At 50.5% G+C, this 13,542-nt stretch overlaps 1 protein-coding gene across 6 annotated transcripts in view; it reads left to right on the forward strand.

Annotated features, from left to right (window-relative positions):
- The window catches only part of LOC101072632 (SH3 and multiple ankyrin repeat domains protein 2), a 76,058-nt gene extending 63,834 nt beyond the window's left edge, over positions 1–12,224 (forward strand). For all 6 annotated transcript variants that reach the window (XM_029846006.1, XM_029846004.1, XM_029846008.1 and 3 more), the window contains 2 exons: positions 468–2,973; positions 7,982–12,224. In XM_029846006.1, the coding sequence (XP_029701866.1) occupies positions 468–2,973; positions 7,982–8,507 (3,032 nt within the window). In that variant the 3' untranslated portion in view covers positions 8,508–12,224. The remainder of the gene's footprint in view (positions 1–467; positions 2,974–7,981) is intronic.
- Positions 12,225–13,542: the final 1,318 nt, after the last annotated feature.

Consider the following 13,542-nt stretch of genomic DNA (forward strand, 5'->3'; position numbering starts at 1 on the left):
GTGTGTTGTGTGTACTTCTGCATTAGGGAGGCTAATTATAGATAAACTGGAGCGAGCCAGTCAGCAGAATGTGCTCTCAGCAATAATATTAGAGCTCATTAAACATCTGCTGAAGCTTCAGTCTCACTACAGAACTGGAGGGACGTCCTGCAGCCTAATGTCCTCTCTCAACGTTCCATTAATAATAACAATAATAATAATAATAATCTGCCTCTGTGTTTCAGCCAGGATCTCTCACATTTTCTGAAAGGTCACATACTCGGAGCTTAATGAGCTTCTCTTATCTTTCCTTAGTTCACAGTTAGCTGTTTAATTGAGGCAGCTCAGCACGTTTTACGTTCACTTAGTTTCCTCCGTTAGTTTAAATGAGTAAAACATGGGAAACAGCCCATAAATCACTCAACCAAACCGGGGGTTTCTCTGCTGGCGCCTCACATCATTTATCCTTCTGGCACGTGTCTCCAAAGGTACAGCGGAGGATGAGAAGCAGGGATTCCTCACGCCTCCTCTGCTCAAGTTCGCCCGCAGCCTCTCGATGCCCGATACCTCGGAAGACATCCCTCCTCCTCCGGCCATCTCACCCCCCTCACCGCCGGCATTCAACTCCCCGGCAGGTCCTGCGTCTAAGGGCTACGGCACTACGCGACCCAGTTTCGCCCAGAACTCCAATGCGGTCACGACCATAAGCCAAACCGCTAACGTCGGGACGCTAAGGCGTGGCTACTTCCGCCAGAGTTCGGAGCACTTTGAGAGCACACGCACCCGAGGGCGCACGCCAGTGCCGGAGAACCCTTACTCTGAGGTTGGCAATAAGACGCTTTACATCCCGGCGAAACCAGCTCGAAGAAAGGGCATGTTGGTAAAGCAGTCCAACGTTGAAGACAGTCCAGAGAAAACATGTCACATGCCTGCCAGCCCCTCAGGTGCAGTTTCCATGCCAACAACACCCGTAGAGCGGACCTGCTCATCTATCCCCATCCCCACCATCATTGTTAAAGAGCCCTCCACCAGTAGCAGTGGTAAGAGCAGCCAGGGTAGCAGCATGGAGATCGAACCCACCACCCCTGAACACCCTCCTCTCACGCCATCTGTTGGGGGGAGCGGAGGGTTACGCCCCGAAGACCCTCTGTCTCTAGGTAACCCTTTTGCTGCTGCCATCGCTGGCGCGGTACGAGACCGGGAGAAGAGATTAGAGGCCAAAAAGAACTCAATTGCTTTTCAGTCAATAGATATGGGTGACGACGATTTCTGTAGTCCCACGCCAACACCTCGCCTTCGACAGTCAAAGTCCATCGATGAAGGCATGTTCAGCAGCGACGAGCGGCTTCGAAGGATACTGGCTCCTCCCCCCGCAGCTCAGCTTGGCCCTCCTGTCGGAGGAGGCAGTGGTAACATGACAGATTTTAATACTCCTGAGCCCACAGTGGTGCGAGAACCTCTGAACACCAGAACAGGCCAGTGTCAGAACTTGGACAGTCCAGTTAGTCTCCCATCCACCCCTCCAAAGAGCCACTACAGGGCTAACGGGACCTACCTCCACCCAGTCACCGGCAAACCCTTGGACCCTAATTCCCCATTAGCTCTGGCCCTAGCTGCTCGCGACCGTGCAATGAAGGAGCAGCAAAACCATCCTCAGAATCAGCCACAAAACCCTCCTCAGGTTCCTCAGACCCCCAAGCACGAAGCCCAGTCCCTGCCAATCCAGCCGAGTCACAAGCCAGACCTCAACCAGCCTCTGTTCATTGACACTAAGTTACGCTCTGGGATCGAGACGAGTTTCGCTGCCATCTCCACCGCAACCATGGGGCGCCCCGGTCGAGGCGGCCTCCAGAGGCAAATGACAGAGCACAAGTACGAGTCTGACGGTGCAAGGGAGGAGCGGCAGCATCAGGCGCTCCAGGAGCGGAAGAGTGCTCCGGCAGATGTGACGGACGCGTCGAAGCCCAAATCCGCCGGCCTGCTCATGGTTCATACCAGCACTGACCCCAGCAACAAGGTGAACAATCAGGATGCGGAAGGGCAGGACAGCAACAGACCATCTGAACTCAAGGACCCCAACCAACCAGATCCACTCAAGGCTTCCCTGCTGGCCGCTAATCCACTGCCGGCATCAGCCCGGAGAAGGAGCATTCCCTTGGGCAACTCCATGGATGAACCCGTGAAGCTGCCCTTCCGCATCCCACCTCCCCCTCTGGCTTCAGTTGATATCGATGAGGAATTTGAGTTCTCGGAGCCCCTCCCACCGCCGCTGGAGTTCGCCAACAGTATCGATATTCCCGATGACCAGGCTAGTGCCATTGCAGAGATGCTTCAGCAGCAGAGGCGGAATGGGGGACCTGGCCTACCACCCTACCACCCTCATGCCCCACCACCTGTCACCGAGCAACACAAACGGGTCCCAAACAACATGCCCCCCTCCTTCGGCCACCCTCCCCATGACCCTGAGTCAGGGATGGGTGATTCGGGCATCGAAGAGGTGGACAGCCGCAGCAGTGGGGATCCTCAGCACATGGAGACCACCAGCACGGTGTCCAGCATCTCCACCTTGTCATCAGAGGGGGGCTTCTGTGACAGCACTCTGGAGAGCCTCTACACCACCTCCGACGGTCACGCCTTCCTAGTGGATCGACCCCCGGTGCCCCCCAAACCCAAGGGCAAGTCTGTCATCAACAGAACTTCACTGTATCATGATGCTCTCATAGAGGAGTCCCCCGAATCCTATGGAACACCACCCCAAGCTCCTCCCCCTCCCCCCTCGTCCTCAGAGCCTCCCAGGACTCCCACGCAAAGGACCTCCAAGCTGTGGGGGGATCAACCTCCTGAGCTGCGCAGCTCACCGTCCACACCAGACTCGAAGAACACCGTTATCACCGAACTCAGTTCCATCCTGCAACATATGAACCGTGACCGGCCAACCAAGCCAGGAGACAGCCTGGACTCTCCCACCGGAACAAGAGGCGGCTTTGGAGCGAGGTAGGTGACGTCGGACTGCGTCCACGACTGGAAAAATGTCGCTTTCAGCCACAGAAAGTCTTTCTTTTGTGTCACGATTTCTTGAGCTCAGCTAGAACGCAGGAACCACCTCAAAAAGTTCTTCGGCTCACGTTTCTCCCGCCAGCTCAGGCGTTGATGTAGAAATCGGATCGAATGCGACACGAATGTTCAGACTGAGTTCAGAAACCACAAGGTATATAGGGAAGGGGTCCAGGGCTAAAACCACGCGTTCAAGTACCAGATATGGGTCGTTTGTGAGCTATGAAAGTTGAATTTGGGCCATTGGGCCGCAGCGCTAATACAATCAAACCATTAATGCAGTTTGACACAACCAGGACAACCGTGTTAACTCTGACCTTTGGTCCTGAACACAGGGCGTCTTTAGCAGATCCAGATAGCAGAACTGACAGCAGAGTTCTGTTGGTGGTCCTCTGTGGAGCAACTGGTTCAATAGCTAGCTTGGAGATGTTTCTGAGGCTGGGGAGCTTCAAAGTTCGGATGTTTGGTCTCTTGATTAAAAGTTCTGGAATAGTGCTTCTTGATCCTTCTCATAACCGCTTTTTCAACCTGATATCCGATTTCATTTAAATTCATTCGCCTTCATTTGGAATTTTGATTGTTTTCGGTGAGCTGATCAAAAGGAATTCTGTTTAAGACATTATTGCGTTTGGTCAGATGTTGTCGTTTCCCTAGTTAAGTGAATCAATAACCCACCAGCTCAGGTCAATAACTACAATAATGAACCTGGGCGTGGTGGCGGTGACGTGCACCCGTGTTTCAGGGGGTTTGGTGAAGACTTGGATGGACCTGGAGACGTTTGCCTCATGTTTCTTTTAAAAGCGAAATAAAAAGCACCATCAATAATTCACCGTTCGCCTGAATGAAGGATGGCGTTGTTCAGCCTTCTGATCCCGTAAACGCCATCCTGTTAGCACTCTGCCTTGGTCACTTGTTTTGACCCTTTTTCTTGTCTTCACTCGTCTTTTCTGGCACTATCACATTAAAATACACACGTAGGTGCACAAGACTGCGACATGGGTGATTATAGATCGGGGGGGGGGCACAGCCGGTCTTCGTGGGCTGCAGCCGAGCCGGGTTTTCTGTCCACCAGGTGAAAGAGACGTCTGGTTGGACAGAAAACCTCTTAATGGTTTTGTGCTTCACGTGTGTTCGGCCAGTCGAGGATCAGCCCTTGAAATGCTTTCGTCTCTGCGGTAAAGTCGAAGAAATAAATTCAGGTCGCCGGGTTGAAATATTTTGGATTTTTTCCCCATCACCCGCACAGACTCTTCGCCGTTTGGAGGCGTCAAAGCATCGAATTCTTTAGTTCGTCAGTTTCTGTGACCTCGTACTTCACCACTCTCTCATCCTTCTCTTCAGTTTCCTCTACAACAACCCCACCGTCCACGTTTGTGCATCGTAACAGTTTTCTCCAGTGTTGCCATAACAACCGGCTCCCTCCGAGGGTTACTATTTCCAGTGGAGAAGGAACAGCGTGATAGCACAAGCTTGTTTGGGCCAATGGGAGGGGAGGACATGAGTGCGCAGAGGAAAGGTGGCCTTTGTGCCTTCTCGTCTCCAACCGATGCATCTTTGGAGCTTCTGTATGTTTTAGATGTCAGTGGCAGGAAGTTGCCTTTCAAAGTAAAGGCTCGTCGGCACCGATGTCCTGTTCTGACGTGTTTTTGGGTTCTGAAGATGAAACCCTCAGTTTGTCAGAATCTCCAGAATTTAAACAGACGAGACTCGAAAAGCTGCTTTACAGCTGTGGCTTGAAGTCTCCAAACACCGGAGATGGACGCTGAGCGCTCCCCCCATTCCCAGACCTGAGATGAAGCCACGGACTTCAGCTCCAGTCTCAGCGTTCCATCAGGCTTCAGGGGTGGAACCTCAAACGTGCCGTTGCGTTCTGACTGGCCGTTGAGTCAGAACCCTCGTTCACTGACGTCGTCTGGCTGCGTTCGGTCCAGTTTCTTCCCCGACCTCAGCTGGTCTGAAAGTTTCTGCGTTCTCGTAGAAGCAGCAGACCTGGACGTAGAAGAAGAGGTTCTCAAACAGATGGCGGCAGAGACGATGGCCTAGATTCACACACGCTCTCTCTCTCTCTCTCTCTCTCTCTCTCTCTCTCTCTCTCTCTCTCTCGCTCGCTCCGTCCATCTTGGTTGCTGCTGGTTACTCGCGTTTTCAGTTTTTTACCTGTAAAATGTCAGATTTTCTCTGTTGGACTTCTTTTTTTTCTCATTTTCCATCCCAGATTAAACGTGTGTTGGCTTTGCCTGTGGATGAAAGGGTTGCCTAGCAACCAGCTGATCAGAGCAGCGTTGAGGCCTGTGGTGATGTCAGTCGGTGCTGGGGATGGGGAGGTGTGTGTGTGCGTGCATGCTTGTGTGTGTGTGTGTGAGAGAGAGAGGGCGGCAGGCCAACCTTCATCAAAGTTCAACATCATCTCACACAGTTCACGTGCTGCACTGCTTTAGTAGGCCACCGTTACGTAACCCAGCACAGCCGAGTCACCCCGTGCGTGTGCGCGTGCACGTGCGTGTTCGGGCTTCTATAAATAAAGTCGGTGTATGCATTCAGGACCCTGACGGTGAGTATGTGAGGCACTGCAACACAGGCGGGTCCAGGTCGTCGTGTGGGCGTGGCCTCGGCGAGCTCCGCCTCTGCAGAGGCCAGAGCCCGTGAGCGTCACACGCGTTAGTGCACAACCCGGGCCTTGAGCACCAGAACCTCCAGAAATCTGTTTCAGGTCTAACTGGACAGACACCAATCAGGACCCAGGCGGCTAACCTCACTTCCTGGTTACTCCAGCAGTGACAGGAAGTGAGGTTAGCGTGGTGTTGGCACATTAGCACAGCTGGAGATTCCTGAGTCACGTAACTCACAGGAAAATGGGTTTCTCTAAGAAGGTCAGAGAATTCTGTTCATTCTGAACGAAGGAGGGAAGAGTCGGGTCAAAGGTCGTAACGCTGATGCCCATCGGAAAATGTCGCCATTTTTCACCCTGTGTTGTTTCCATGTGTTTGTCATGTGTGACGTTCTGTCTCCATCTCATCCACGTCGACCTCCTGGGGAAGCTCCTGCTGAAGCGGCAAAACCGTAAGTTCTCCCGCCCACGGAGTCGGAACAGTTCTCCAAAGAGGCCTTTTCAGTCAGACCAGACACAAACTGAGGAAGTTCGGCCCCAAACCGAAATTTCAGACAGACTCTGGATCAGGTGGGCGGTCCGATAGCCAATCAGCTGAGGGCATCTCGAGCACGTCTTTATTTGGCTGCTAGCGGATCGAGCTGGAAAAGTCAGCTTTGGTGAACTGTTCCCTTTACTGTGGCCCATTTTTAGGGGCCCAGAACGACCCGGTCGCTTCCCCTCAGGCTCGTCCGTATGTTACCAGAACACTTATGTAGGTTAAAGTCGGCAGGCTGAGGGGAAGTGACATCACTCGGTGTGCTGTGACTTTCCAGTGACTCTGCGGCAGATTCCTTTTCAAACACGGCATTTCTGACCATTTCAGCTTCCACCTTCTGGTTCCTTTGTGTCTGAAGGTTCCGGACCGAGTGCTGGTGAACAGCCCTCAAATTGTCGGATCCGGAACTTCTTCAGGTTCTGCTTCCTCTTCAGTCCCATCTTGTCCCTCCAGCTGACAGCATCAAGGCTATAAAATGGCTGGAGTAACGTTCCTCCCAACGTTCCTCCCCAACGTTCCTCCCATTGTTCCTCCCGTTGTTCCTCACCAACGTTCCTCCCTGACGTTCCTTCCCTTGGTTCCTCCCGACGTTCCTCCCGACGTTCCTCCCCTTGGTTCCTCCCAATGTTCCTCCCGACGTTCCTCCCCAACGTTCCTCCCCAACGTTCCTCCCATTGTTCCTCCCCTTGGTTCCTCCCAATGTTCCTCCTGACGTTCCTCCTGACATTCCTCCTGACGTTCCTCCTGACGTTCCTCCCTGACGTTCCTCCCCTTGGTTCCTCCCGACGTTCCTCCCGTTGTTCCTCCCCTTGGTTCCTCCCAATGTTCCTCCCAACATTCCTCCCCAACGTTCCTCCCATTGTTCCTCCCATTGTTCCTCCCCAACGTTCCTCCCTGACGTTCCTTCCCTTGGTTCCTCCCGACGTTCCTCCCCAACGTTCCTCCCCAACGTTCCTCCCGTTGTTCCTCCCCTTGGTTCCTCCCGACGTTCCTCCCGACGTTCCTCCCATTGTTCCTCCCCGACGTTCCTCTCGACGTTCCTCCCCGACCTTCCTCTCGACGTTCCTCCCATTGTTCCTCCCCTTGGTTCCTCCCAATGTTCCTCCTGACATTCCTCCTGACGTTTCTCCCCTTGGTTCCTCTCCTTGGTTCCTCCCCGACGTTCCTCCCGACGTTACTCCCCGACGTTCCTCCCTGTGTTCTCATGCGTCCATTAGGAAGTTGTGGGTGGGCTGAGGGGCGTCCTCACTCATTCCACATCAGTGACCTCTAACCAGATTAACAAGGGGGAGTTCTGATCCGACCCTTTAAACGTCCTCATGTGAGGCGGCGACAGTTTCGCTCTTCTCGTCCCTCCTCGTTTTTCTGGAAGATGCTTTTGTTCTCCGTTGTTCTGAAGCGTTCCAGTAATATTTGTTAAAGAAGGAAGAGATGAATTTTACCCGGGTGAAGAGACTGTTTCCAGCGCCGGCGCCGCTGCCGCTGCTGCCCGTAGGTGTGATTTTGGTGACCCCTGCTGGCGGATGAGCAGCGCCACAGCGCATTTACCCACAATCCCCCAGCTGCCAGCCTGGACCCGCGTTTTGCTCCGCGGGTGCTTCGGTTCGCGCGTTTTTCATATTGAATATCAGAAACCGTCTCAGAAATGTCCCAAACTCACACGATGGCCCTTTCCCGCCAGCCCGTTGCCGTGGCTACCGCTCTGTTGTCAGGCTGACCACATAACCACGCAGGTGTATGCTGTAGCAGCCTCCCCCAGCACGTGTTGACGTCTCACCCGTTGTCTCCCCTGTCTCCCCCAGGCCGCCCACAGAAGACTCAGGGATGCGTAACAACGCCGCCGCCGCCGCCCTCACCTCCACGCCTCCCGGAAGCCTCCCGTCCCAGACGCATCCTTGTAGCCCTCCGGATTCTGCTTCCTCCTTGACCCCGTGCTCCTCGCTGCCGCCCTCCGTGTCCCCCACCCTCACCGACGTCTTCGGACTTCCCACCCCTCCCATGGGCAGCAGCGGCGGCTACAGCCTGAGCTCATCGTGCGGCGGCAGCGGGAGCTCGCGCTCGCCGTCGCCGCTGACGCTGATGCAGGCGGCGTCGGCCTCGGGGAAGCCGTTCGCCTCCAAGCCGATGGAGCTGTGGAGCAAGCACGACGTGGCGGACTGGCTGGAGAGCCTGAACCTGGCGGAGCACCGCGACGCGTTCCTGGACAACGAGATCGAGGGCGCCCACCTGCCCTCGCTGCAGAAGGAGGACCTGATAGACCTGGGCGTGACCCGCGTGGGCCACCGCATGAACATCGAGAGGGCGCTGAAGCTGCTGCAGGACAGATAAACCCAGAGGAGGCGGGGCTTGGCGAGGAGGATCACTCAGATGTGATCTCACATGGCGGAATTTACTCCAGGTTTTTGTCCGAGTCGACGCGGCCTCTTTTTTTTAATCCTCCCATCTCAGCGCCCTCCACCGACCCCGCCGCTCTGAGCACCAGGGCGCCACGGGAACGCCACAGGGGAAGAGAACAGCTGTGACATCACATCCTGGATGAAGCCAGACAACAAACAGTGGAATAGTGTGTTTTCCTGTCTGGAAGTTTCTTTTCCCGCGCAGACTTTGGAATACAGGAGACTTTTTGTGGACGCAGAACCAGCTGAGCTGGTCGTCGCTCCTTTTCTATCTTTGCTAGAGTTTGTTCAGAGAAAATATTTCTTCACTCTATCGGAGTTCTATTTCCGGGTGCATTGAAGGTTGTAGATGTGAATTTGATGGTTTTCTTCTTTTGCTTTTCACCTGTTTCAGTCCACACACGCGCACATAAAAACACTCCACGCCTCACTTCCTTCTCCCACTCCTCATATGTGTGACCACAGGTGAGAGAGCGAGTGTGTGTGTGTGTGTGTGTGTGTATGCTGTAGTAAGCAGGTTAGGACTTTTCTTCTTTACTTTCTTCATTACATTAAATGTCTCTGTTTGACCTCGGAAGGTCTCGTGTTCATGTGGGCCCCATGCTAAAGCTAATGCTAATGCAGTGTGACGCTGAGGTGGTAGAAGTTGAGGTTAATTTAACTGGACATGTGATAAAGAAGGGACGATAGCTTAACTTCACGATAAACGAGAGTCCAGGTACCTTCTGCGTACCAGTATAACCGGTTCAGCCCAGTAAAATCTGCGACTGGCTCCGACACACGCATGTCAAATACGTTTTATGAAACGTTACTGAAAACAAGCAGACAAAACTCATTTTCCCTCATTTAGCTTTTTTCATGCGTTGCTAATGTCAGATTACAGATTAAAAGTTTACTTGTAACTAAACAGTTTTTCCCCTTCGGATTTAATTCATGTTTAATTCTGATCTAATAAAGTAAGCAAATCGTCTGAGCTGCAGGGATATGAGTTATTATTGAGGATTTTGTCATTAACAGAATTTAAATTTTAACAAAAGAGGATTATGAAAAAATACTTGTGCTTGAGCCACATAAATAAATATTAGAAACCAAGTTCTGACTTTAAATCAGGCTTTTTTTTCCCTTCTACAAATGTTATTTTATTTTTTAACCTTAAATGTTTGATTTTATTTTCCCGCTTTCGTTTATTTTATATATTTTGGTTTTTTTTTCCCTTTTCAGTTCAGAGAAAGTGTAAAATATCAAATTTTAACAAGAGGGTCACTTTAAGCCCAGTAACATGCATCTCAAGCACAAGTCATTTTTCACGTGTAGCTCTAATCCTCCGTAGCTCCAAACGTTTATAGGAAAAAGTTTTAAAAAGTTGATATAATAGGAACTGAAGAGTCAAGAGGGACAGATTTTCTATTTAGCTAAACCACCTGAATATTTTGTACTCTGTTTTCAACAAACAGGCATCATGCTAGTTAGCATCATGCTAACTAGAGCTGGATTTGAAGCAGATGTTCAGTTCAGTTTCCGTCTGATGAAACAGCCTCTCAGCAGGTTTCTCGGTCCTCCTGAAAGCTGCGTCTGTCGGAATTGTGGACTTTGGGCGCAGGTTTCAGAGCCTGGTGGACTTGACACGTGCTGCCCGCCAACCACTGAGCAAAGGAAAGTGGAGCGGATGTCGACGACGTGAGCCGGTGTTTGAGGACGCAGGCAGCTCAGACGTGTGTTTGTGTGTAAATAAGAGTGGCGCTGGATTTAAAACCATTTTGATTATATGTATAGTTGTAGTGGAAGGGAAAGGAGAATTTCTGAAGGTTGATTTATGGCCGCCGCCCCATCATCCCAACGAGGATGCCTTAAATAGCTCACAGTTCTCTGTCGGCCGAGCAGCTCCGCGACCGTACGTCCTCCACATGCGGTCCCATACACAGAAACCCACTTATGTTTTCCATCACTTATTTCATACCTGCAGCTTTTAATGGGGACAAATGAAACAAACACGAGCTCTGTGTTCTGTGAACATCAGCGTACGGAGGCCAGCGCAGGACAATGCTGCTATAAATAACCTGGTCCTGTTTGAACGCTATTTTCAAGCTAACAGCGACGCGTCGGACGGTAGAAAAGCACAGTATTTTTAAAAGATTTGTATAGAGTTCTATGACATTTTATAGAGGTTATCCGAACAAAAACCTGTTTGACACTGATGTGTGGATTGCCAAAAAGAGACATAGTATCTAGATAAACATAAATATTATTATAATTATTAGATTTATGGGTTCATGTAAGAAGCAATATTTATTCTGAATGATTCCTGGTTGTGTTTGGATTTTCACATGTTAAAGTTACATATCATGATCACCTGTCATTGATGACGCGTTGCCTACATACAGTTTTACTGACGGAGAAGATGTGAAGGTCAAGTGTGGGGCATTTAGCAGCATCTAGCAGGGAAGGGGCAGGTTGCAGCCAACGGAACGGGTCTCTTTTCCTTTAGGGTCGCTCCTTTCAGGCAGTCTTCTGATTGGCTACTGCATCTTTAATTATGCGGGCTATACAATCATTTACCCCTAAAATGACATCGCATTTTTATTTTTGGACCTCCAACGCGAAGATGTAAATGTTAGTTAAAGGTCACATCTGAATTATATCTGATTCCTTGACCTGGATGTAAGATTTATTCTATTTTTGGCTCTTTTCAGGGGAAATATTTCATGACTGGCAGCAGAGGAGGTGACAGGAATTTGGAAAACTTTTAAATTCTCAAACTGGAGAGAAAGAGAAGTCACAGTTGTAGAAACAAAGTATTAGGAAAAAAGAATAAATTGGCGTTACTATTAGCTTCTCTGTCATACTGGACCCGGCCACCAGAGGGCAGAGTGACCAAAGCATCTTTGTTACTCAGCCAATCAACGTTGCGGGGGCGGGACTACGATGCGGTTTCGATAATGATATTTAAAATCTTTATTTTAAGCGGACAAAGATGCTGGATGCTGCAAATCCTCCTCACTGAACCTGTGAAGAAGCCGGTTCTCCTGGCAGCCACCATCTGCCTGATTAGACTGCTTCCTTCCTCCAAAATCCCCCAAGTCTAGAGAGTTTGTGTATAAAAAAAAGTGCAAAAATATGTAAATCTTAAAAATATATGTATAAATGCCGGCCATCTTGGTAGGAACCTATATAAAACTTATATATATGTATGTATACGAACATAAATCCAGCACAAAGATTAGCGGTGGCTTGGATCAGCCGGTCACTGAGCAGTTTTCTGTGTGGAAAAATGTAGAACTGAGTAGAAGTAGAGTTCACTAACCCCCCCACCCCACCAGAACATCACTCCCACATTCATCATGTCCAGATTTTGGGTTCTTCTTTCATTCATGAAGTTCTGATTTTCTCATCAATAGACTTTATTCTTTAAGTCCTGCCATAGAGGCTAAGACATTCTCAGTAATTTGTGCAGATTTGTGTTCATGTTTTCTATGTTGCTGTAATTTTGTGCTACTGAATCATCATAGTCGCCTAATTACTGAAATGAAAAGAGAGAGAATTTTCTGTAACTGCACTCCTCCTTCCATCCTCCCCCCTTTCTTCAAATCCTCAAGACTTCTTGTATGGCAACCAAAATTCACTGTAAGAAATAAATATAATATTGCACTAACGTGGCCTCCTCTGTTCGCCCCCGTGTTCTCACAAACAGGACCACGGTTGGTTGTTCTTGCTATTTCTTTCCTCCACAGCGTAGAACAGGCGGAACCGATGTTATGGCATCGGTTCACCCCGGGCTTATTTTAGTGACGTAGTTTGGAGAGAAGTTGGCGGCGATGAGAAGAAAAACCTGCGTCGTTACCAATGATTCTGCACCGAATCCGTTGGTCTCCTAAAATAACCAGAATCTGTGCAGATTCTCACTCATCCAGGTCTTAGTTATCCAAGTTTTAGTGTCAACTGGACTGTTTTTCTTCTATTTTGAAGACGTTTCGCCCTTGAGCATGTAAAATTCACCCGGGAAGATGTAAAAGGAACCAGTCTGGCCTTTCTGGACTGTGCACTCAGGATCACTGAGGACAGAAACCTCACCATTGGAGTCTACAGGAAACCCACACATACCGACCAGTACCGCCAGTTTGACTCCCACCACCCACTGGAACACAAGTTGGGAGTGATCAGAACTCTCCAACACCGGGCCAGAGAAATACCCACCACATCCCAAGGCAGGAAGAAGGACCAGGACCACATTAAGACAGCTCTCAACATGTGGCTACCCAGACTGGGCCTTCACCAGGACCTCAAGGAAACAAGACCCCAGCAAAGGAGAGGAGGAGAGAAACAAACGCCGCAGCGTTTCCATCCCCTATCTGTCCGGGGTCTCTGAGAAGTTTAGGAGGATCCTCCAGAAACCCGACATACCGGTTCAGTTCAAACCCAGCAACACTCTCAGACAGGCTGGTCCACCCGAAGGACAAGACATAAACAATGTAATGTTGTGTATGCTGTACAGTGCCAGGGGGAATGCAAGGAACTGTACATTGGGGAGACCAAACAACCTCTCCACAGAAGAACAGCACAGACGTGCCACCTCTTTGGGTCAGGACTCAGCAGTCCACCTACACCTAAAGGAGAGCGGGTGCTCATTTGAGGACAGTCAAGTACGGGTACTGGCCAGAGAAGACCGATGGTTTGAGAGGGCTGTCAAGGAAGCTATCCATGTCAAACTGGGAAAACCATCCTTAAACAGAGGTGGTGGCCTGAGGCACTTCCTATCACCCACGTACAATGCAGTCCTCCACTCCTTCCACCAACAAACCAAACATTCACACCATTTCAGGAGACCTGCTCACTCGCCACCATGTGAGCCAGCAGACAAAGGGGAGACACCTCAACTGAAACTAGGTGAACGACAACCCAGATCATTAGCATTAGCGATTTCAGAACTGAAGAAGCCTTCTGGATAGAAGGAGAAACGTCTTCAAAAGAGA

The sequence above is a fragment of the Takifugu rubripes genome, chromosome 13 (genome assembly GCF_901000725.2).
Source record: "Takifugu rubripes chromosome 13, fTakRub1.2, whole genome shotgun sequence".
In the NCBI taxonomy this organism is placed as follows: domain Eukaryota; kingdom Metazoa; phylum Chordata; class Actinopteri; order Tetraodontiformes; family Tetraodontidae; genus Takifugu; species Takifugu rubripes.